General features: G+C 67.9%; 8 protein-coding genes across 8 annotated transcripts; 3 read left to right on the top strand and 5 right to left on the bottom strand.

Moving 5' to 3' along the window:
• Window positions 1–502: 502 nt before the first annotated feature.
• On the bottom strand, window positions 503–3,143 carry MICPUCDRAFT_53532 (uncharacterized protein; the record flags this gene model as incomplete). The annotated part of the gene is made up of 4 exons (XM_003063614.1): window positions 503–841; window positions 1,039–1,793; window positions 2,011–2,640; window positions 2,795–3,143. 3 exons carry the CDS (start codon window positions 3,141–3,143, stop codon window positions 1,465–1,467), a joined length of 1,308 nt encoding a protein of 435 aa, XP_003063660.1. The 3' UTR covers window positions 503–841; window positions 1,039–1,464.
• A 132-nt stretch (window positions 3,144–3,275) lies between these two features.
• Window positions 3,276–4,213, top strand: MICPUCDRAFT_29924 (uncharacterized protein). The gene has a single exon (XM_003063784.1). The coding sequence runs from the start codon at window positions 3,650–3,652 to the stop codon at window positions 4,097–4,099; it is 450 nt and encodes a 149-aa protein (XP_003063830.1). The 5' UTR covers window positions 3,276–3,649; the 3' UTR covers window positions 4,100–4,213.
• A 428-nt stretch (window positions 4,214–4,641) lies between these two features.
• On the bottom strand, window positions 4,642–6,255 carry MICPUCDRAFT_1244 (uncharacterized protein; the record flags this gene model as incomplete). Its single annotated transcript, XM_003063613.1, has 2 exons — window positions 4,642–5,124; window positions 5,185–6,255. Coding segments are annotated over 2 exons (1,554 nt in total), but the record flags the coding sequence as incomplete, so codon positions are not given.
• Window positions 6,256–7,477: 1,222 nt separating this feature from the next.
• Window positions 7,478–10,633, bottom strand: MICPUCDRAFT_44966 (uncharacterized protein; the record flags this gene model as incomplete). Its single annotated transcript, XM_003063612.1, has 4 exons — window positions 7,478–9,840; window positions 10,006–10,066; window positions 10,247–10,333; window positions 10,625–10,633. The coding sequence occupies 4 exons, from the start codon at window positions 10,631–10,633 to the stop codon at window positions 7,478–7,480; spliced, it is 2,520 nt and encodes an 839-aa protein (XP_003063658.1).
• A 608-nt stretch (window positions 10,634–11,241) lies between these two features.
• Window positions 11,242–15,724, bottom strand: MICPUCDRAFT_36602 (uncharacterized protein). Its single transcript, XM_003063611.1, has 3 exons — window positions 15,576–15,724; window positions 12,654–13,695; window positions 11,242–12,563 (listed from the first exon to the last, which is right to left on the bottom strand). The coding sequence occupies exons 2-3, from the start codon at window positions 13,665–13,667 to the stop codon at window positions 11,283–11,285; spliced, it is 2,295 nt and encodes a 764-aa protein (XP_003063657.1). The 5' UTR covers window positions 13,668–13,695; window positions 15,576–15,724; the 3' UTR covers window positions 11,242–11,282.
• Window positions 15,725–17,398: 1,674 nt separating this feature from the next.
• Window positions 17,399–19,135, top strand: MICPUCDRAFT_65858 (uncharacterized protein; the record flags this gene model as incomplete). Its single annotated transcript, XM_003063783.1, has 1 exon — window positions 17,399–19,135. The coding sequence occupies one exon, from the start codon at window positions 17,399–17,401 to the stop codon at window positions 19,133–19,135; it is 1,737 nt and encodes a 578-aa protein (XP_003063829.1).
• A 301-nt stretch (window positions 19,136–19,436) lies between these two features.
• Window positions 19,437–20,830, top strand: MICPUCDRAFT_29915 (uncharacterized protein). The gene is made up of 4 exons (XM_003063782.1): window positions 19,437–19,662; window positions 19,998–20,090; window positions 20,233–20,358; window positions 20,482–20,830. The coding sequence occupies exons 1-4, from the start codon at window positions 19,570–19,572 to the stop codon at window positions 20,650–20,652; spliced, it is 483 nt and encodes a 160-aa protein (XP_003063828.1). The 5' UTR covers window positions 19,437–19,569; the 3' UTR covers window positions 20,653–20,830.
• Window positions 20,831–21,142: 312 nt separating this feature from the next.
• On the bottom strand, window positions 21,143–21,634 carry MICPUCDRAFT_22690 (uncharacterized protein; the record flags this gene model as incomplete). The annotated part of the gene is made up of 2 exons (XM_003063610.1): window positions 21,143–21,232; window positions 21,536–21,634. Coding segments are annotated over 2 exons (189 nt in total), but the record flags the coding sequence as incomplete, so codon positions are not given.
• Between the last annotated feature and the right edge of the window lie 139 nt (window positions 21,635–21,773).

The raw sequence follows: 21,773 nt of genomic DNA, 5'->3' as shown, positions 1-21,773 counted from the left end.
TCACGCGACGGAATGGGCGAGCGAGAGGGGACTGTTCAAGGACGTCGTCTTCGTCCTCCTCGGCGGCACCTCCGAGCTGTGCCCGCTGATCCCGCTGCTCGAGCGCGGCGCGACCGTGGCGTGTGTCGCGCGAGGCGAGGCCGGGATCAAGTCCGCCGCCGCGATCGCGACCGCGTCCGAGTGCGGCGGGACGCTGCTGTTTCCGATTAAGCCCAAGCCGTGGGAGGCGGACCTTCGGTTCGACGAGTCGAAAGCCGCCAGCTGGCGGGAGGCGTGGGACGAAGGACGCGCGGGCGCCGACCTCATCGCGGACGCGCCCGCGCTCGCGGCGTGGCTCTGCGCCTTGGAGCCTAAAAAACGACTCGTGATTGGCAGTTACGCGTACTTGGACGGCGAGGCGCACGTGCGCGCGTCCCTCGCGTCGGACGCCGTCGCCGCAGCGGTCCTCGACAAGCGACCGGACACCGCGCTGGCGTACTTGACCTCCCCCGGGACCGCGTTCCCGATCCCCAAGAGCGCGTGGGACGACAGCAAGGCGAGGCACGAGCGAGAGAACTGGACGTGGTGGCACCAGCCGCTGTGGCTTTTCACCGGGGGCTTCAAGCCGAACTGCCGACCGCCGGCGAAGCGGGAGAAGAAGCTTCGAGTCATCGACGAAGACGCGGAGGTGGACGACGCGTCCGCGGAGATGCACGAGGACGTGCACGTCCACGACGGGCACCTCGTGCTTCAGGGCCCCAACTACGCGCTCGCGAAGACGCTTCAGAACTGGAGGGCGATCGTCGCGCGCGACGACGGCCACTGCGTCAGCGCCAACGTGGCGCCGGCGAGTCGCACCAAGGCGCGTTCTCCTCACGCCGGTCCCCGTACGACCGCGTCGGCGTGGTGAACGCCGTTTCTTAAGGACTTTCTCTCCCGGCGCATCTCTCCGCGCACCCCTCGCTTTCAATCCCGACACACCTCGACGCCTTTCAACGCCAAGTCTGACGCCTTTGAACTCCACCCCGACGTCGCTTCGTACGGACCCTCGACCCTCAGAGCATGCTCCACGTGGACGCCGTCAAGCGCGGGCTGGAAGGGCAGAAGCACTTCGCGCCGCTGCGCGCGTTCGACGTCGAGGAGACGAGAGACATGATGTGTGCGCTGCTGCTGCACGACTTGGGGCACGAGGGGTCGTCCGCGCGGCCGGAGTGGGGCCGGAGGGAGGACGGCGACGGGCGGCATCCGTTCGACGCGTTCGGCGCGACGGCGGCGCACGGGGGGACGTGGCGGTGCGCCTTCTCCGTGGACTCGATCGGGAAGGCGGCGTACGTGCTGGGGTCGACGATCGGTTGATCGGGAAGGCGGCGTACGTGCTGGGGTCGACGATCGGTTGATCGGTCGAGCGACGGATGCGCTCGCTGTTCGATTCATCAGTCTCTTCGTACTACGGTGATGGTTTTTTAGACTACAAAACGTAAACGTTTACTCCTCCGCCGGGGTGACCTTCCAAATTTTTATGAGCCCGTCGTCCGAGCACGACGCCAGGCACGTCGGGTCCGTCGGGTGCCACGCCACGGTGTTCACGTCGTCCAAGTGCCCGTCCTCGTGATGCTCGCCTATCGCGCCGACTTCCGCCCACGCGCGTCCACTCCCGTGGCTCCCATCGCTCTTCATCGCGGCGTAGACCCGCACGCTGTTGTCGCCCCCCGCGGCGGCGATCAAGCCGTTGCGGCCCCAGTGCACGTTCAACACCGGGCGGTCGTGCCCGCAGGGGAACTTGCACGCGATGGAGAGGTCCGCGCCTCGTGGACCTGGAGAGAGGAGAGAAGGGGCCGTGGGGAGCGAAGGAGGGGTGAGAAGGAGGGAAGAAGGGGAAGGTAGAGCGGACGGGAGCGTCGAGCGTCGAGCGCGTTGAAATGTATGTCGTGGGCAAAGATCTGAAGCGCCCACGGAGAGTGGCGCGGCAGTTGCAATTTAGCCCACGGGGCTGCCAAGCCCCAGGTTACTTTCGCTGGCAGTTATGTTGACCCGAGCGCATGTGGAGCGCGCTCGACTCGACCGTCTGACCAGCAACGAACGAAGCGATGCGAAGCGAGCGGCCGCGAGAAGAAGCGAAGCGCGAAAACGAAGCGACGTCTTCGAAGCGAGCGAGCGACGACGACGAAACGCGCGCGCGCGCACCCGCCGCGTTCCACACCGCGATCGTTCGATCGTCCGAGCACGTCACCACCCTGTGCGCCCCCCCCGGCTCGAACGACGCGCACCATACCGTGCTCTCGTGCCCGCCGTCCTCCTTCGAGAGCGTCTTCGAGCACGACCAGTCGTCTCCGTCCGGGTCTTCCGTCCAAATTTTGATCGTGTCGTCGTACGACGTCGACACGAGCACGTCCTCCGTGGGGTGCCACGTCACGCATTTAACGTCCTGGGAGTGGCCGTTAAGCACCGCGACGCACTCGAAGTCGTTCCCCGGCTGCAGCTCCCAGATCCACACGGACTTATCTCGCCCGCAGGTGGCGAGCAGCGTGCCGCTCGGCGACCACGCGCAGGACTTGACCTCGTTCTCGTGGCCCTCGACGACGGCGACGCACTCCCAGTCGCCGCCGCTCTGCGTCCAGACCGCGGTCGAGGCGTCGAACGACGCGGTCGCGAGGAGCCGACCTGGGTGGTCGCGGATAGGGTGAAGGGAGGGGGCGAGGGTGGGTCAGACGAGAGGCCTCGAACGAGAAGGGTCGGGACGGACGGAGGCGCGCGATCGTATCGGATCAGATTTAGGGTAAGCGACGACGACGACGACGCGCGCGCGCGCGCGCACCGCACGGCGACCACGACACCTGCCGCACGGTCCGATTGTGCACGCCCTCGAGCTCCGCGACGGTGACCCAGTTCCCTCCCGCGGCCGCGCTCTGCGACCACAGCCGGCACGTCTTGTCCGAGGACGTCGACGCGAGGCATCGCCCTCGCGGCTCCCACTGCATCCCCCAGACGCGATCGTCGTGGCCCTCCAGCTCGGCGACGAGCTCGATCGTCACCGCCTTGGCGTCGGAGAAGTCCGGGGGCGCGGACGGCGGCGGCGGCGCGGAGCTCGCGGGTGGGGGGTCCGGCGCGGGGGAGGGCTCGGGGGGCGGGTCCGAGGGCTTGCCCCGGCCCAGGAACGACAGCATCTCGGCGTCGATCGATGTGACGGCGCGGGGAACGTTCGAAGCTTTTTAGGAAAAACCAAGACGGTCGACGCGACGTCGACGTCGCATTCTCGCGGGCGCCTCGCGCGTCGATCGAGATGGCGTCTTCATGCGCCACCTTCCTCCACGCGTGCTCGTCGCTCGCCCTCGGGCAGCGGCGCGCGAGCGCCCCGCGCGCTTCCACCTCGCGGCATCGCGTCCGCGCGCGCGCGGCCCCGCCGGCGGGGGGCCCCGACGACGCCTCCGAGGGCGAGTGGAATCCCGCCCGCGGCCCTCCCGGGGCGGAGCGAGACCGGTACCGCGCGCCCACGGAGTACGACTACGACTACGCCCCGCCGTCGCAGCGCGGCGGCGGCGGGCCGTGGGAGTCCGCGCGCGGCGCGCCCCCCGGCGGCGGGCGCGGCCTCGGCCAGGGCGGCGACGGCGGAGGCGGCGGCGGCAACAACGCCGTCACCAACTTCCTCATCGCGGGCGCGTTCGTCGTGGGCATGGGCGCGGGCGTCGCGTTCGACACGTCCGTGAACCTCGAGCCCTCGAACGTCGCGTCGCGCGACATCTTAGACCGCCAGACCCCGTCCAGCGAGGTGTGCATGGCGAACGGCGCGTCCGCGATGGTGTTCGACCAACGCGTGTTCTTGTCGCTCAACCCGTTCAACATGTACGTCGCGCAGCCGGAGGTGAAGCCCGGGTGCGTGTTGCGGCGGAGCAACTGGAACGTGCTGGAGAGGAACCAGCTCGTGGACGAGACGATGGAGAAGGACTGCAAGCGCGGGATGAACACGTTCGCGTTCGTGGGGGACTTGGACAAGTCGCCGGAGGTGTCGTGCGTGTATCACTCGGAGGAGGCGGAGAATCAATTCATGAAGGATCCGAGAAAGGCTGTCTTGGGCGACGGCGAACAGCCGCGGCCGAACCTCGCGAACAAGTCGTTCCGATGATACGATGCGGTTTCGGTTTAACCTGGTCGTTCGTGGAACCTATCTATGAACTATCTAGTAGCGCGGTCGCTCTCCGAGAGCGACCGGTGTAATAAAAAAAGATCAGCGAGCGCCAAAAGAAATTCGAACCTCTCTCTTCTCGACGGCGGCGCCTTCGCTTAACCGTCCGTCCGAGGGCGTTTCGTCTCCGGCGGCGGCCACGGCTCCCAGACCTCGCCGTCCTGAGACGGCAGCTGCGGCATCTGCCACCCACCCTGCGACGCCCGCGGCTGCGACCGCGACGGCGACCGCGACGACGGCTTCTCTTTCTCTTTGGACGCGGATTTGACGAACGCGTCCAAGGTGCTCTGCGCTCTCGGAGTGTTCGAATCATTTGTCATCCGCGCGAGCGGCCCGCCCCCGGGGGAGCGGTCGCCGTACGTCCGCTTCGGCGGCTTCGGCGCGCTCGCGGGCGTCTTCGCGGCGCCGTTGCCGGTCGCGAACCCGCCTCTCCCGTCCTTGCCGTTGGCCAAGTCGAGGCAGTCGCCGCTCGTGCCGTCCAAAACTTGCCCCAAATTTTCGAGCTTATTCTGGACGCTGCCCCACATGATGTCGTCCACGGTGTTCCGCGCGCACAGAAACTGCACGGACACGCTGTTGACTTGCCCGATGCGGTGCGCGCGGTCTTCCGCCTGGACGATCTCCCCGGGCGTCCACGAGAGCTCGCCGAAGATGACCGCGCTCGCGGCGGTGAGCGTGAGGCCGACCCCCGCGGCTTTGATCGAGAGCACCGCGACGCGCACCGCGTCCACGGTCTGGAACGTCTCCACGAGCTTCCCTCGCGCGGTCGATGGCGTGGAGCCGTCGATGCGGATGTGCTGTATCTTCCGCTTCTTCAGCGTCGCCGCCGCGGCGTCGAGAAGTTCGGCGTGGTGCGCGAAGAACAAAAATTTATCCGCGCCGCCGTCGATCAACGTCTCGAGATACTCCTGCACCGGTCCAATCTTCGCCTTCGCGGACGCGACGTAGAGCTGGTTCATGAGGCGCTTTTCTTCGAGCGTGCGCCCCGGGGCGCCGCTGCCGGCGGCCTCGCCTCCGTGCATCACGCCTTCGTCGCGGTTGCTCTCTTTGATGTCGTTCAGGCGTTCGCGAATCGCTTTGACTTCGCTCAGAGCTTCGCTCTTCGGAAGAGGCAAAAACACCTGCTCGCGCGTCTTCGGCGGGAGCTGCGTGAGGACGTCCTTCTTCAGCCTTCGCACCATGACGAGCCGGGATATCACGCCGAAGAGCTCGTCCGCGTTCGTGCATCCTTGCCACCCGAACCGAGAGCCGCTGCAGTACCGCTGCGCGAACTCGTTGAACTTCGTGAACACGTTCGGTCGCAGCGCCTCCAACTGCGTGTAGAGCTCGATCGGCCGCGACAGCGCGGGCGTCCCGGTCAGGCAGATGGCCCGTCGCGCGGCCTTGATCAGCGGCACGACCGCCTTGGTGCGCTGCGCCTTGCCGTCCTTCAGAAAGTGCGACTCGTCGCACACGACGATTTGGTACTTCTTCCTCGCGAGCTTCTCCCCGAGCTTTCCGACGAGCGAATAGGGAACGATCGCGAACGCGGCGCCGTTGATCTTGTTCCCATCCGCGCCGCTCGCGACCGCGGCGATCAGCGACGGGCGGACGCCGAGCCACCGTCTCAGCGCGGACTCCCACGCGTCCCGCAGCGACGTCGGGACGAGGACCAAGCACGGCCAGTCTTCGGGGTAGCACGACACGAGCGCGAGCGCTTGGATCGTCTTCCCGAGGCCCATCTGATCGCCGATGAGGACGCGGCCGCCACGTGCGAGGCCGAACTTGACGCCCTCGCGCTGGAACGGGAACATCGCGTCCCGCAAGGTCTCCGGGATGCGCTCGTACGCGGCCTCGACGCCGAGGTCGCCGAGGTCGCCGCCGCCGTCCAAGGTCGCCGCCGCCGCCGCCGCCGCGCGTTCGAGCTGCGTCATCACCGCGAGCGCCCGCTGCACGATCGGCACGGGCATCACGACCTCGATGCACACCCCCGGCGCGGACTTCAACGCCGCGGCGGCGTCTTTCAGGTGACTCTCCGGGAAGTTCCACCGCCGAGTCGCCGCGTCGTACTCTCGCCCGGGGACGCGTTTGATGGCGGCGACGACGAGCTCGTCGAACCCGCGCGGGGTGTGAATCGACACGCGTCGGACGTTCTTCTCCAGGTGCAGCTCGACGAGCGCGTTTCTCGGCGGCGGCGGCATCGGGCCGGCGCGCACCTTGTCGTAGTTGGCGGCGTCGACGCGCGTGAACGACGGGTTCGACGACGCGGGACCACCCGGGGGAGCGTTCGCGAAGAGGGGGAGCGCGGCGCGGTCGCCGGGCCGCGGCGGCGGCGCCGTCGCCGTCGCCGAACACGGCGGCGGTCCGGAAGGCCCGCCGCCGTCGCGGCTCCGCGGGCGCTGCTGCTGTTGCCACGGCGGCGACGGCCCGGGCCCGTGATGATGACACGCGTGAGGCGACGGATGGTGCGGGTGCGGCGCGCGCGGCTGGTGCTGTTGTCCTCCTCCCGCGCGCGCGTGCGCGTGAGCGTTCGCGCCGTGCGTCGCGTTCGCGTTCCCGGACGACGACGCCTGCTTCGCCTCCACCGCGCGCATCATCGCGTCGAGCGCGGCGAACTCGGACGCGTCCACGCTCTCGATCTCGAACGGCATCGGACGACCGGACGTTCAAAACCGCGGGACGGGGGGTGCCCTCTTCCGAAGATGCGGCTCTCGTCTCAGCTACGGACGCGCGCGGACGCCATCGCGACGCGCCGGCGATCTCGAGCGCGGTCCTCGGAAGATGTTCGTCGCTTCGCAGCGCGCGCGCGGCTCGCGCGACGAGGTTTGACGCGCTCGCGCGTCAGATCGCGGCGCTCGTTTTCGGCGCGGGAGGTGCCAAAATTCTCGGGACGGGACGAGAAAAACGAGAAGAAAACGATCCGGCGCGAGCAAGCGCGCTCGGATCGCGTCGTCGTCGATGAGCATGCTGTTTTTTCATATTTCAAGAAAGAAAATTCTCCATCACACGTGCTCTGCGGCGCCCGTTGCTCTACTTCGCCGTGATCATGTACACACCCCCGTTACGTTTCCGTTCCAACAAATCGTTTTCGAGTCGTTCGGATGGATCCGCCCCCCGCGGATCCCTCCCTATTCTCGTCGCCGTCTCCGTCGCCCTCCGTCCGTTCCGATCGCCATCCTCGGAACGCGCGCACGCCGCGAATCTGAATCGCCGCCGGCACATGCGCCCGTTCGCGTTCTCCGCCTCCGCGATTCGGAACGAACCGTCTCGTCTCTCTCCTTTAGTAGAATACACCTACATCGCGGCTGCGCGCTCGCGATGAAACGAATCGAATTCGATTTACGCGATGCCCGACTCGCCGCGGACGGCGCCGGCGTTGAGCGTCACGCCGTCGCCCGTCAGCACGGTGATCTCGCCCGCGGCGTTCACGTCCATGATGCACGAGCTCCCTTCGCCGATGTCACCGTTGAGCATCTTCTCCGCGAGGTTATCCTCCAGAAGCCTCATCACCGCGCGTCGCAGCGGCCGCGCGCCGTACGTCGGGTTGAACCCCTCGTCCACGAGCCTGTCCTTGAATCGGTCGGTGACGTCCAGGGTGATGTCCTTCTCCTTCAAGCGCTTGAACACCTGCTCGAGCATGATCGCCGCGATCTCTCTCACTTCGTTCTTGTTCAGCTGACGGAAGACGATGATCTCGTCGAGACGGTTGAGGAACTCGGGGCGGAAGTAATTCTTCAGCTCCTCGTTCACGAGCGTCTTGATGCGTTGGTACGACGTGTCCTCCGCGTCGTCGTTGAGCTGGAACCCGAGCCCGCCGCCGCCCTTCTCGATGACGGACGACCCGACGTTCGAGGTCATGATGATCAGCGTGTTCTTGAAGTCGACGACGCGTCCCTTGGAGTCGGTCAGCCGACCGTCCTCGAGAATTTGAAGCATCATGTTGAAGACGTCCGGGTGCGCCTTTTCAATCTCGTCAAAGAGCACGAGCGTGTACGGGCGCCTGCGAACCGCCTCCGTGAGCTGACCGCCCTCGGAGTACCCGACGTAACCGGGCGGGGAACCGATGAGCTTGGACACCGTGTGGCGCTCCATAAACTCGGACATGTCGAGGCGAACCATCGCGTCCTCGCTGCCGAAATAAAACTGCGAGATGGACTTGGCGAGCTCAGACTTGCCGACGCCGGTGGGGCCGGAGAAGATGAACGACGCGACCGGGCGGTTCGGGTTCTTGAGCCCCGTGCGCGCGCGTCTGATGGCGCGCGAGCACGCGACGACCGCCTCCTCCTGACCGATGAGCCTCGAGTGGAGCGTCTCCTCCATGTTCATGAGCTGAGAGCCCTCGTCCGAGGACACCTTGTCAACCGGGATGCCCGTCCACGCGGCGACGATCTTGGAGATGTCAGACTCCTTCACCGTCGGGCCCGAGTCGCCGCCGCCAGCCTCGACGGCAGCCTTGTTCTCCTCCTGCTTCGCCTGCGTGATCTTCTGGATCTCCGTCTTGAGCTCCACCTCCTTGTCGCGGAGCGCGCCCGCGGCTTCGAAGTCTTGCCCGCGGATAGCGGTGTCCTTCTCCTTGAGCAACGCCTTGAGCTCCTTGTCGAGCTCCTTCGCCTCCTCCGGGAGCGCGGCGTTCTCGAGGCGAACGCGCGAGCCCGCCTCGTCGATGAGATCGATCGCCTTGTCCGGAAGGAAGCGGTCGGAGATGTACTGGTGCGCAAACTTCGCCGCGGCGACGATGGCCTCGTCCGTGTACTTGAGCTTGTGGTGGAGCTCGTACCGCTCCTGGAGCCCTTGCAGAATCTGAATCGCCTCATCCACCGTCGGCTCCGGCACCTGCACGGGCTGGAAACGACGCTCGAGCGCGGGATCCTTCTCGATGTGCTTCCTGTACTCGTCGATCGTCGTCGCGCCGATGCACTGCAGCTCGCCGCGCGCGAGCGCGGGCTTGAGGATGTTCGCCGCGTCGATGGCGCCCTCCGCGGCGCCGGCGCCGATGAGCGTGTGCACCTCGTCGATGAAGAGGATGATATCGTCGTCCGCCTTGACCTCGTCCATGAGCTTCTTGAGCCTCTCCTCGAACTCACCGCGGTACTTCGTGCCCGCGACGAGGAGGCCCATGTCCAGGGTCATCATCCGCTTCCCCTCGAGCGTCTCCGGGACGTCGTTGGCGGCGATCTTTTGCGCGAGGCCCTCCGCGATGGAGGACTTCCCGACGCCCGGTTCGCCGATGAGGCACGGGTTGTTCTTCGTGCGTCGCCCGAGAATCTGCGTCACGCGCGTCATCTCGGTGACGCGCCCGATGCACGGGTCGAGCTTCGCCTCCTCCGCTTGCTTCGTGAGGTCCGACCCGAACTCCTCGAGCGTCGGGGTTTTGGATCCCCCCGCCGCGCCCCCCGCGCCGGGCGCCGCGCCGACAGCCTCCTGCGACTCGCCCACCATGCGAATCACCTGCGAGCGAATCTTGGACGGGTCCGCGTCGAGATTCTCGAGCACTCTCGCCGCGACGCCCTCGCCCTCGCGAAGGAGACCGAGGAGCAGGTGCTCGGTGCCGATGTAGTTGTGTCCGAGCTGACGCGCCTCCTCCAGCGCGAGCTCCAAGACGCGCTTGGCGCGCGGGGTGAACGGAATCTCCACGGCGACGAAGCCGCTGCCGCGGCCGATGATCTTCTCGACCTCGATGCGCGCTTCCTTGAGCGAGATGCCTGCGGCGAGAATATCGTCGAAAATATCGGTCAGGATCGGGGGGGCGGAGGACATCGGTTCGGATCTCGCGGCGCGCATTCGTCGGCGCAAAGCGCGGCGGAGCGGATAAGGTCGACGGGCGGGGGAACGCGCGGGGAGAGGGGGAGCCGTCGCGCGAGACGCACCCATGGACTTGAGGACCTTCGCGGCGATACCGGTGCCTTCGCCGATGAGGCCGAGCATGATCTGCGGGGCGAGGGGGCGAGGGGGCGCGTCAGTGGATCGCGTTCGGGGCGCGCCGACGCCGGATTTCATCCATCGATCCATCGAACCTTTGACCTAGGCGAAAGAAGACGAGCTGGATGGGGGCGCGCGAGATCCGCGCGGACACGCGCGCGCGGCGCGGCGCGACGGGCGCGATCGCACCTGCTCGGTGCCGACGAAGTTGTGGCCGAGTCGGCGGGCCTCCTCCTGCGCGAGCATCACGACCTTGATGGCCTTCTCCGTGAAGCGCTGCGACGAGGGCGGGCGCGGGGCGAAGGGAAGAGAAGGTCAGTTTGTCGCCGTCGGCGTCGGAGCGCGAGCGACGTCACCCGAGCTGATGATTTCGCGGAATCCCGCGCGAGGGGAACGCGCGCGCGGCCGCGGCCGCGACCGCGATCCGCGCCGAGACGCGCGCGATCATATCCTTCGCGGTGTTCGCGAACGATCGCGCGCGCGAGCGGGCGCGAGCGACGATCGCGTGGGAAGGAAACGACGCGATGCCGCGAGGTAGGGCGGCGTGATGTTCGAAGAAAGACGCACCTCGAACATCGCGGTCGTCGTGAGCTTTCCGCGTCCGCGACCGCGACCCGCTAGGGTCTGCCTCGCGACCGTGGACTCGAACGTCTTCCCGCGGTAAGTGCTCGCGCCGATGACGTCGACCGCGGACGTGCGCCTCATGCCCGCGAACGAGCCGAAGCTGGAGCCCGCGGGCGCGGCGACGGTCGCTCTCGCGCGGACGCGCGCGCGGCTTCCATTCGACGCCCGGACGCCCACGGGGAGGACGCCGGAGAAAGCGGTCGCGGCGAACATCTTCCGCGTTTACGTGTGAAAGAAACGGAGCGCGTTTCTCGTGTTCGATGCGGCGTTACAAACTCCCGCTCGAGCGTGCGTGTGTGTCGTCGAGGCGCGCGGTGCGTGCCTGCGAGAGTGGCGTAGCCGTCGCGCGAATCTCGGGTTTTCTTCCGCAGGAAACGAGATCCTCGACGAGATGAGCACTTTCCAGCCGTGAAAAAAGCTGATTGGACGTACTGTACTCGGAAATCCTACGGCGAACAGTCTGAAATCGCGCGAAACGTCGAGTACGTTTCCCGGAAACGAGATTTGTAATTTGGCGCGGGATCTTCATCATTCTGATGAACGAAAGAGCGATGAGCGATGAGAGCGAATCGTTCGTCTCATCAATTCATCCTACCGTTCATCACAACGCGCTCACCACGTCCCCCTTGATCGTCGCCCGGTCCTGCTCCACGAGCAACATCGCCGCGTCCCTCGCCTCCTGCACGCTCATCTCGAACTGCGAGTTCCGCTCCTTCAGCTTCACGACGAGCTCCGCGAGCCGCGCGCGGCCCGCAGCCGTCTCGGACAAAATCTCTGCGATGCCCTCCGCGACGGCGCCGCGTTGCCGCCGGTCGCTCGCGCTGTGCCCGGTCAAGATCTTATCCATGTCGATCTGCCCCGTCTTCGGATCCCACGCCGCCTGCTGCATCGCCGCGCGCATCAGCCGCAGCGCCTCCGTGGAGTCGCGCTTCTCGACGACGTTCGACAGCCGCATCCTCGCGAGGCTCTCCGCGAGACGAATGCTGCTCTCCAACTGCCTCGGCGTCGCGGTGATCACCTTCCGTCCGCCGCCGACGCCCAGCCGCCGCATGTCGACGTACCCCTCCACGAGGTACTCCGCGGCCTCGTCGGAGAGCACCGGGTGGTACTTGGACCGCGCGTACGAGATGTACTCCGTCAGCGTCGCCGCGTCCAACGCGCCCGTGACCTTCTCCGGCGGCTTCTCGAAGTGCAGGCTGATGAGATGCGCGGCGAGTCGCTTATCCGTCTCCACGTTCGGCTTGTCCAGCACGAGGAAAATCAGGTCGAACCGCGATAGGAGCGTGGGAGGGAGGTCGATGTTCTCCACGACGGACATGTTCGGGTTATACCGCGATCCGATCGGGTTCGCGGACGCGAGCACGGAGGTGCGCGCGTTCAACACCGCGATGATCCCCGCCTTGGCGATGGACACCGTCTGCTGTTCCATCACCTCGTGCAGCGTCGACCTCGCGCCCTCGGACATCTTATCGAACTCGTCGATGCAGCATATCCCGCGGTCACTCAGCACGAGCGCGCCGGACTCGAGCACGAAGTCTTTCGTCTCTGGATCCCGCGTGACGTACGCGGTGAGACCGACGGCGGAGGAGCCTCGGCCGGAGGTGTAGATTCCACGCGGCGCAACCTTGTTCACGTACGTCAGCAGCTGCGACTTCGATACCCCCGGGTCGCCAACGAGGATGACGTTGATGTCGCCTCGGACGCGCGACCCCGCGGCCGAGCCCGTCAGCGTCTTGTGCGTCGCGCCGAAGAGCTGGCACAGGAGCCCTTTCTTCACCTCCTCCATCTCCCAGATGGACGGCGCGAGCGACGAGACGAGTCGCTCGTAGACGTCCTCCCGCTTACCGATCTCCTCGAGCGCCGCGATTCTCTCCGGGGTGAACTCCGCCTCCGCGTTCGGGCCCTTGGAGCTGTCCGGTCGCAGCCCGCCGAGATTGTTGGCGTCGTCGTCGTTCCATCGATCCCCCGCGACGGCGACGCCGTCGCGCTCGTGCCGCGCCCTGTCCTCCTCGTCTTCCCTCGCCGCGGTGTTTTTTATCCGCGCCGTCGTGTCCTTGCGTATGTGTATCACGTCCAGGTACGTCTTGTACACCGCCTTCAAGACCCGCTGCGTCGGCGCGACGCGTATCGGCACGGCTCTGTACACGCCCGTGATCTCCACGCGATCCCCTGGCTTGGCCTCGTCGACGAGGGAGTCGAAGACGCACATGGACACCGTGTTCGGGGTCTCGCCCTCGGGGATCGCGTCCGGGGTCTCCTGCATCTTGACCTGCTGCTTGTTCGCGAATATGCACCGGTTGTGGATCAGCGTCGCGGTCCCGAGCGCGTCGCAGCCGGGGCATTTCATCGGGGGCTCGTTCACGCGCCCGCGGTCGACGTACGTCATCTCCGGGGGGGACGCGCCGCACGACGAGCACTTGAAAAACGCCATCTTTAAGTCGGGGATGATGGCGCTGCACCGCGTCACCATCCCTCGCACCGCGACGAGCTTGTCGATGTCGCTCGGGTTTAAGTCGCGCATCGGCTTCGTCTCCTGTAAGTTGTACGTCCTGACCTGGAACCTCTGGAACTCCTCGTCTTCGCCGTCGGGTAAGATGCGCTCCACGAAGTGCTCGTTGGCGACGACGTCGAAGATGGGAATCATCTCTTGCGGGTACGCCACCAGCAGCTTGTACAGGTGCGGGTCGTACGCGTGCAGATGCTTGCAGTCCAGGTCGAGCTGGAAGTCCTCCTTCTCGAAGCACTCGCGGAGTTTCGCGTCGTAGTGCGACGTGCCCTCCCTCGACGCGAGCTCGAAGTGCTCCACGAATCGTCGGAACCGCTGCCGGACATCTTGCACGTTTACGAGCGTCCCCCACACGTACGTCTCAGTCGCGTCTCCCTCCGGGTTGATGTTCCCCGCGCCGGGGGACATGACCTGCGGGGAGGGATACACGAACGCGTCGGTTTGCGTCCCGGTCGGGGTCTCGCCGGGGCCCCCCGGCATCCCCGCGGACGGCGTCGCGCTGCCGCGTCTGACGAACTGCCCGCCTCCGCCTCGGAGGTCGTTCCGTCCTCCGCTCATCGGCGTCCCGCGGTACGAGCTCGGGGTCCGCCCCGTTCGCCCCGGCGTCTCCCCGGTCCCGCGCAGAGAGGTTCTCTGCGTCCCGGGCGGGGAGAACAGAGGGAGCGGGGACGCGTCGATCTGCGCGCCACCAGGGGTGACGCCCGCGCCGGGCGTCTTCGCGGGCGTCTTCCCGGGCGTCTTTTGCGCGCGCGACGGCGTCTGCGCGGGGGGCTGCGACGACGGCGGCTGCGACGACGGCGGCTGCGACGACGGCGGCTCGGACGCCGCGCTCGCGCTGCGTCGTTTCCGCGCGGAGCCCGGGGGTTTCGACGCGGGAGGGCTCATCATCCCGGTGTCGCCTGCGGAGGGGGGACGAGGGCGACGGACGGACGGACGGATGGATGCGTCAGAGAGGCGTCGTCGCGCGATCGATCGATCGATCAGGTTTTTTCACGACGCGACGGCGCGATGCGGGAAGGCGGTCACCTCCGCCGACGGATCCTTCCTTCTGGGACGCGGATCCCGGCGCGGACTCCGTGCTCTTGCGTTTATTCGCATTGCGCGGAGATCGCCGCGGCGTCGGGGCTTCGCCGCCCGCCATCGCGGCTCGTTCTGCCCCGCATTTGAACGGGTGCCAGAAGACATACCAGCGGACCAGGCCCAAAAAAACGACCGACCACAGCCAGCTCACCGTGAGACTCTTTATTTAGCTCGCGCCATAACGAGTCCGCCGACCACACCGCGCGCTGTCGCGCTCGCGCCCCGGCGTTCGTCCCCGCGACGACGTCATGGAGTACGTCTTGCGAGATAACCGACGGTGCGCGCGCGTTTCCGTCGCCGTTCACGCCTCGCGTCGCGCGCGTCCTCCTTCCCCTCGCGCCCGAAGAAAAAATAATCTCATCGCGTCGCGTCGTTGTCTCGGCACCGCCGCTCGCGACTCATCGTCTTCGTCCGTCCCCGCGCGCCCCTCCCTCCCCGCGTCCGCAGAGGCAACGAGGCCGTGCTCGCGTCGTCGCACGTCACGTTCGCGTCGTCGAAGATACGCCGACCGCCGGACCTCTCGACCCGCGCGGCGCCCGCGTCGCGCCGCGGCGAATCCGCCGACGAACCCGCGACGACTCGGCACGCACGCGACAGCTGTGCGCGTACCCCCGAAGACGACGATCCCGCCGCCGTCGCGACGACAGCAACGCCGCGTCCGGACGCGAGCGCGCGCGCGGCGTTCGAGCACTACGCCGTGGACACGCCGGCGCGCGATGTGATTCCTTCCGGACGCGTCGTCCTCGCGCTGTGCGACGTCGGCGTCCTGAGCGCGTGCGACGCCGAGCGCGCTGGAAGATTGATCGCCGCGGTGCTCGGATCGCCCGCGGCGACGCGCGTCGGCGGGCTGACGTTCGCCGCGTTCGAAGAGCTGCGGCGCGCGGTGGAGACGAAGCGCGCGTCCGGCGCGCTCGGGACCGCGGCCGACGGCGACGCGGCGCCGACCGCGCCGGAGTTTTTGGAGAACGCGACGCTGCGCGCCACCTTCGACGCCGCCGCCGCGCGCGCGACGGCGACGGCGACGACGACGACGGCGTTGTTCGGTCGGACGACGACGCGAGGGAAAGAGAACGGCGCGTCCGACACTTTGCTGTCGTCCGACACCTTATCCGACGACGACGACGACGCGGAGGACGACGACGGCGCGTCCCCCGAGGAGCGGCTCCTGGGCATGTCGGAGTGGTGCGACGTCCTCGACGCGTGCGGCCTCCTCGACGACCCCGCCGACGCGGCGCCGGGCCCCGGGAAGAAACTCCCTCTCAGCGCCGCGGGCGCGGGCGTCGTGTTCGCGCGCGCGCGCGGCGCGACCGAGGACGGCGACTACGGGCTGCGGTTCGCGCCGGATTTCGTCGCCGCGCTCGCGTGGACGGCGACGTCCAGGGGGTTGTCCTTCGGCGAGGTCGCCGCGAAGGCGATGCACGCGGCGCCGCCGCCGGCGCCGGATTCGTTCCCGGGGGTCATGACCGCGGAGGACTTTGGCGCGAGCAAAGGCGCGGACGCGTCGTTCGACCCGGACGAGTGCTTCAAGTACGAGTTCTTCGACCAGCGCGACGACCTGGACGACACGGGCCTGAGCTCCAGGGCGCACTCGATACGCGGCGGCGCGACGGCGGGCGACGGCGACGGCGACGGCGACGGCGACGGCGCGGGCGTCGTTCCCAAACTCGAGGCGTTGGAATCCCTCCGCGAGGCGTTCCGGTGCCACGACGACGGCCACGCCGGCGTCCTCCCCGCGTCCGCGCTCGTGCTCCTCCTCGGCCAGGCTGGCGCGTTCGACCACCTGTCGCTGAACACCGCGGCGGTGTTCGTCCGCGCGCGGCTGGAGCGCCTGAACCGGCGGTGCGGCGAGTTGATCCCGCACGACCAGTTCCCGGGACACGTCACGCTGCTCGACTGCGGGAAGCACCTGCGGTCGATCCTGCGCTTCACGCCCGCGCTTCGCGAGCGCCGGCGGACGTTCGCGGCGCCCGTGCGGCTGACCGGGCGCGATAAGCGGCCGAGCGACGTCGCGGCGATGCGGCGCGTCTTCGAGCGGTACTGCGCCGCGGGCGAGGAAGCCGGCTTCGCCGCGTCCGCGCCGCCGCACCCGGGCCTGATGGACGTTCAGGCGCGTTCTATCTCACACTGGTCCCCATACGATCGCGTTGGCGTGGTGAACGCCGTTTCTTAAGGACTTTTCCCAGCGTTTCTCTCCGCCCACCCCTCGCTTTCAATCCCGACACACCTCGACGCCTTTCAACTCCAACTGACGCCTATGAACTCCACCCCGACATCGCTTTGTATGGAACGACCCTCAGCGGTGGACGCGGTTCGCGCGCAACGCGGACGTGTTCGACGTCGACTTCGAGGTGGGCGCGGAGGAGGTCGCGTTCGCGCTCGCGACGCCGTGCGGCGAGCGACGGCTGACGTTCGAGACGTTCGCGCGCGCGTTTGGGTACGTCGCCGCGCAAAAGGGGATGACGGCGGCGGATGCGATCGAGACGGTGAAACGCGCCAAGTTGTCGATCGGTCCCGCGCAGTCCGTCGCCGCGCTCGCTCCGGGACGAGAGGTAGAGAGAGGCGGCGCGTCGTCCTCGGCGGATGGGCTCGAGATGCCTCCCTCGGACGCGGACGGCGCGCCGCTCCCGCCCGCGCCCGGGATGGCGAGGATGGACCCGTGCGGGACGTTTAAACGGAGGACGCCGCTCGCGGCGACGGTCGCGGACGCGAAGACCGCGGAGAGGGTGATCCGCGCGCGGACGCCGGCGGCGATCTCCGATGTTCCGCTCATTCTCGCGGACGTGGGCGCGTTCGAGGGGTTGACGTCCGTCGCCGCCGGCGCGTGCGTCGCGGGCGCGTGCGTGTCCTTGGGACTCGCCGGCGGCGCCGGCGCCGGCGGCGAAGGCGCGGCGAAGGCGACGAGGGACGACGTCGTGAGAATCACCGAGGCGCTGCACGCGCTCAAGAAGACGCCCAAACACGTCGACCTGACGCTCCCGCCGCGCCGCGCGTTGAAAGTCTACGAAGACCACTCCGTCCTGCGCGCTCGATTCTACGAGTTCAGCTGCTTCGGTCTGTCGAAGCGCGCGGCGGAGCGTCGCGAGAGCCGACTGCGCGCGACGTGGCAGCAGTCGCTGATTGACGCGGACGTGATGACGTGCCGGGAGAGGCACGAGCCGTACGACGGCCCGGTGAACCAGAAGCCGCCGGAGACGGACTGCTCGCGCTTCCACGCGGACGAGCACGCGCACACGAGAGCGCTCGTCGAGGCTGGGGGCGCGGCGGTGACCGCGGAGGCTCTGGTGGAGAGGAAGAACATCCCGGGGGGCGCGAGGAAGCCGGACGGCGTCGCGAGGGCATTCGACGAGAATTACGCGATGCCGCCGCGGTTCATCGACGTGCGGAAATCCAACGCGTTCGGCGCTGGGACGAAGAAGGAAGCGGCGGCGGCGGAGGAGGAGGGAGGAGGGGGAGGGGACGATCGGCCGGCGTCCGCGGCGGCGTTCGTCGCGCGCGCGGCGGCGGCGCGCGAGCGGAGAATCGCGGCGGAGGACGCGACGAAGACCCCGGAGACGCTCCAACGCGAGGAGATTCAGATGCGCACGCACCGCGCGTCCGTGGAAGCGACGCTCGCGGCGAAGAAGCTCGACGAGGAGAAAGAGGCGGATAAAACGTACGGGGAGCGACGGTTAGCGACGAACCATCGCGCTGGGCTCACGCAAAAGACGTTCAGAAAACTCCTCGGCGAAGCCGGCGTGCTCTCGGACGACGTGACCCCCGCGAGCGTGGACATCATATTCGCCCGGTGCCGCGCCCCCGGGAGCGACATCTTGACGTACGGAGAGTACCTCCGCGCGATCGCGCACGTCGCGCACGTCACGAAATCGAAGTTTGGTCACGTCTGCGGCGTGCTCACCGCCGTCGGTAAACCGCGAGCGCATTACGCGTTGACGCCGCGGCAGGTCGCCGCCGCGGGGCTGACGCCGAGCGAGGGCGGGCGCGCGCACGTGATGAGAGCGGGCGACCGCGCGTACCGAACGAAGCGACACCGATGCGGGCTGTTCATTCCGAAGCTGTCGTGCGCGGGGCTCGCGGAGAGCTGCGAGCGTTCGCACCAGAACGTTTTGCGACGCATGAAGGGGGAGGAGTCGCGCGACGAGAGAGAACGAGAGATGGCGCGGATCCATCGAAGGAGCCTGGGCATTCATCACGCGAAGGCGCGGTTAGAGAGCGCGAAGCGCGTCATGAACGACAAAGACACGTGGCACTTCGTGAAGGAGCTCGAGGAGCTTCGCAAAGAGGGGCACGGTCTGAACTGGCCGGGGCAGGAGCACGCGGAGGACCCGATAAAAACGCGCGAGGGGAGAGCGTTACGCGAATCCGTGACGTGGCTCATGAACACGGTCACGATGAACGAAGGCGGCGGCGTCCCAGAGCTCCCCATGGGCGTGACCGTCAAACAAGCCGCGGCGTTGATACGCGCCGACCCGCGGTATCCGAACCTGCCGTCGTCCGCCGTCGACCGACGCGCGCGCGACGTCGTCGTCGACGGCGTCCACGGCACGCGCACGACGCTTCCGGACGGGAAGACGTGGACGATGACGCGGACGCAGAGAGGTAGCTCTAGAAGCGGCGGAAGCAGAGAAGACGCGAACAGGGGTAGTACAGCTGGCAGCAGAGCGCCGCAGCCCGCGTGGGCGGCGCGGACGCCGTCGTTGGCGTCGCACGGCGCGCGGCTTCCGTTCGGCTCGGCGACGACGGCGGTGCCCGCGACGTCGCTCGCGTTTCTGCGCGAGAGCGGCGCGCTGAGCGCGAAGCGGCGGCCGCCGGACCCGATGGCGGCGGCGGTGCGGACGCTGCGCGAGATGCAGGCGAACGGGGAGATGTGATGATGTGATGGCGGTAGACGGGCTCTAGCGCCGAGCGCGTCCGGGTGTGAAATAGAAACTTTTGAAAGCGCGGTGCGAACAGAACGCCTCTCACAGCAGCTCATCACGCACGGCGCTGCACTGCTGACGTTGCGGAAGGGTGAAATAATGCCGCGACTCGCCGGCACATCGGTCGACGCGCGCACGCAGCGCACGACTCCTCCACACCACTCACGATGGCTGCCATGATTGGCGGTGTGACCATGGCGGGCGTCGCCCCCGTCGGGGTGAAGCGCGCGCGCGCTTCGCCGCGCGCGGCCGCGGCGCCGGCGTCGCTGTCCTCCTCGTTCACCGGCGCGGGTTTCGGGAAGCAAATCGACGGGCAGAGGCTCAGCGTGTCCGCGCTCGCGCCCGCGCCCGGGTCCAGGCGCGGCGGCTCTCGCTGCGTGACGACCATGGCGGCGAAGATCGCGGGGTACATCAAGCTCGCGATCGAGGCGGGGAAGGCGAACCCCGCGCCTCCCATCGGTCCCGCGCTCGGTGCGAAGGTGCGCGCGCGCGGCTCGGTTCGGTCGCGGCGAAATCTCTCCCGGACGCCACCCTCGCGGGCGTCGCGCGGATTTCTCAGCTCCGTCGCCGCGCGCGGCGACGCGTCTGACGACGCGCGCGAGCGGCCGTTCGCGACTCTGAAGCCGCGGGGCGTTCGCGTGGGGGTCTCACGACGCCGCGACGCCGCGAACGCGCGAGTTCAGAGCCGCGAACGACCCCGCGCGCGTCGAATCCGCGCGTCACCGAGAGCCCAGCCCTAAACCCTCAACGCGTCGACGCTCGCGCTGACGACCCACGATTCATCCTCGTCTCCCCCCCCACCCCTCCGTCTCAGGGTGTGAACATCATGATGTTCTGCAAGGAATACAACGCGCGCACCCAGGACCAGGCCGGCACGATCATCCCCGTCGAGATCACCGTCTTCGAGGTGCGCTCGCCTCGCGCGCGCGCCGACGTTCGCTCGCCCCCGCGTCCGTCGCCGACGCCGCCGGCGTCTCGTCGCGACAAACGCGCGCCCACCCGCGCCCGCCTGACCTTATCCGTTTCCCTCGCGCCCCTCGACGTCGCAGGATAAGTCCTTCACGTTCGTGCTGAAGACCCCGCCCGCGTCGGTGCTCCTGAAGAAGGCTGCCGGCGTCGCGAAGGGTTCCGCGCAGCTCGAGAAGGTTGGCTCCATCACCAGGGACCAACTCGAGGTGCGTGCGCGGCGAATGCTGCGTCGTCGACCCGGGAGCGAATCGTTTTTATTTTCCGCGCGCGCGCCCGCGCCCGTTCGTTCGCTGACGTGTGCGTCGTTCTTCTTACCCTTCTTCTCGCAGGAAATCGCCAAGATCAAGATGCCCGATCTCAACGCGCACAAGGTGGAGTCCGCGATGCGCGTCGTCGCGGGAACGGCGGCGAACATGGGCATCACGATCGAGGGGTGGGACATGGAGGAGAGCAAAGAGATCTTGCGACAGGAGAAGGCTGCGACGTGGGGAACTGCGTGAGCGTCTAGGACGACGGCGTGCCGATTCGGTGAGGCGTGAGCTCGGGCGGCGGTGCGGTGCGGTGGGGGTTTCACGTCGCGGGACGCTCGCGAGGGAGGATGCACGCGTTCGAACGGCGGAGCCCGGATGGAACGGCGGTCAGCGCGCGGTTGTATATATCACTCGAGAGACTGAGGTGAAGCGAACGCGACTCGACGTCGACGTCGATCGACCGCGCCTCGCCCGCGAACCGACGAGGTCGCGCGCGGTTCTCGGAGTGTCGCGACGAACGACCGCGGCGGTTTATCTATCGGTACGTGCCGTTACAATATCGAGCCGCGCCCTTCCGACATGCCAACGCAATCAAATCGCGCGGCGGCGCCGAGGCCCCTCGGTCGCCGCCACCCGCTCCACTCCACTCCACTCCACTCCACTCCACTCCGCGCGCGCCGGCGCTCGCGACTGAACCCTCCCCACGTGTCAGTCGTCCCTCTCTAGCGTCGCGTCGCGTTTACTTCTTCAGCTCGCGGTGCAGCGTGTGTTTGCGGAGGTACGGGTTGTACTTCATGAGCTCCAGGCGCCCGGACGTGTTCCGTCGGTTCTGTCGATCGAATGATTCGAAGCGGAGGGGGGGGGCGGGGCGTCAGCGAACGGTCGAGGGGGTCGAGGGGCGGAGCGGACGCGAGAACGAGGGAGGCGGGCGGGGACGCCGGCGGCGCGCGCGGGGGGGAAGGAAGCGACGTCGGGCTTCCGCGCGAGAGGTCCCCCCCTTCCCCCCACGGACCACGCTGAGGGAACCAAAGCCCTCGAGGGCGTAGGGTTTTCCGCGCGTCCGAAATGCGACGCGACGCCGGCTTATCCGCGCGACGCGCGACGCGACGCGATGGACGACCCGCGCGCGCACCTTCTGAGTCATGTAACGAGACATCCCCGCGACCCCGGACTCCTTCTGCTCCGTGCACTCCAGCGTGATCGTCAGGCGCACGTCCTTCTTCTTCGACGCCGCGACGACCTGGAGCGCGCCTCTGCTCGCGGGCCCGGGCGTGGCCGCGGGCGCGCGGAACGACGCGCTCGTCGCGACGCGGGAGCTCAGCGCCTTGGGCACGAGCGCGGAGCCGGTGAGGGAGGCCAGTTTTCGGTGT

Source organism: Micromonas pusilla (genome assembly GCF_000151265.4).
Source record: "Micromonas pusilla CCMP1545 genomic scaffold MICPUCscaffold_15, whole genome shotgun sequence".
Classification (NCBI taxonomy): Eukaryota; Viridiplantae; Chlorophyta; class Mamiellophyceae; order Mamiellales; family Mamiellaceae; genus Micromonas; species Micromonas pusilla.
This window is presented reverse-complemented; position numbering and strand designations above follow the sequence as displayed.

What these genes read in the sequence shown, in the direction of transcription:
- MICPUCDRAFT_36602 (XM_003063611.1), bottom strand. Translation starts at nt 13,667, where the DNA reads ATGCCGGGGGGCCCCGGCGAGACCCCGACCGGGACGCAAACCGACGCG. An exon ending in ACGAGCGCGACGGCGTCGCC is followed by an intron (nt 12,564 to 12,653) that starts GTCGCGGGGGAT and finishes GCGGAGGCGGAG; the next exon opens with TTCACCCCGGAGAGAATCGC.
- MICPUCDRAFT_29915 (XM_003063782.1), top strand. Translation starts at nt 19,570, where the DNA reads ATGGCGGCGAAGATCGCGGGGTACATCAAGCTCGCGATCGAGGCGGGG. An exon ending in GTCCCGCGCTCGGTGCGAAG is followed by an intron (nt 19,663 to 19,997) that starts GTGCGCGCGCGC and finishes CCTCCGTCTCAG; the next exon opens with GGTGTGAACATCATGATGTT. An exon ending in TCGAGATCACCGTCTTCGAG is followed by an intron (nt 20,091 to 20,232) that starts GTGCGCTCGCCT and finishes TCGACGTCGCAG; the next exon opens with GATAAGTCCTTCACGTTCGT.
- MICPUCDRAFT_29924 (XM_003063784.1), top strand. Translation starts at nt 3,650, where the DNA reads ATGGGCGCGGGCGTCGCGTTCGACACGTCCGTGAACCTCGAGCCCTCG.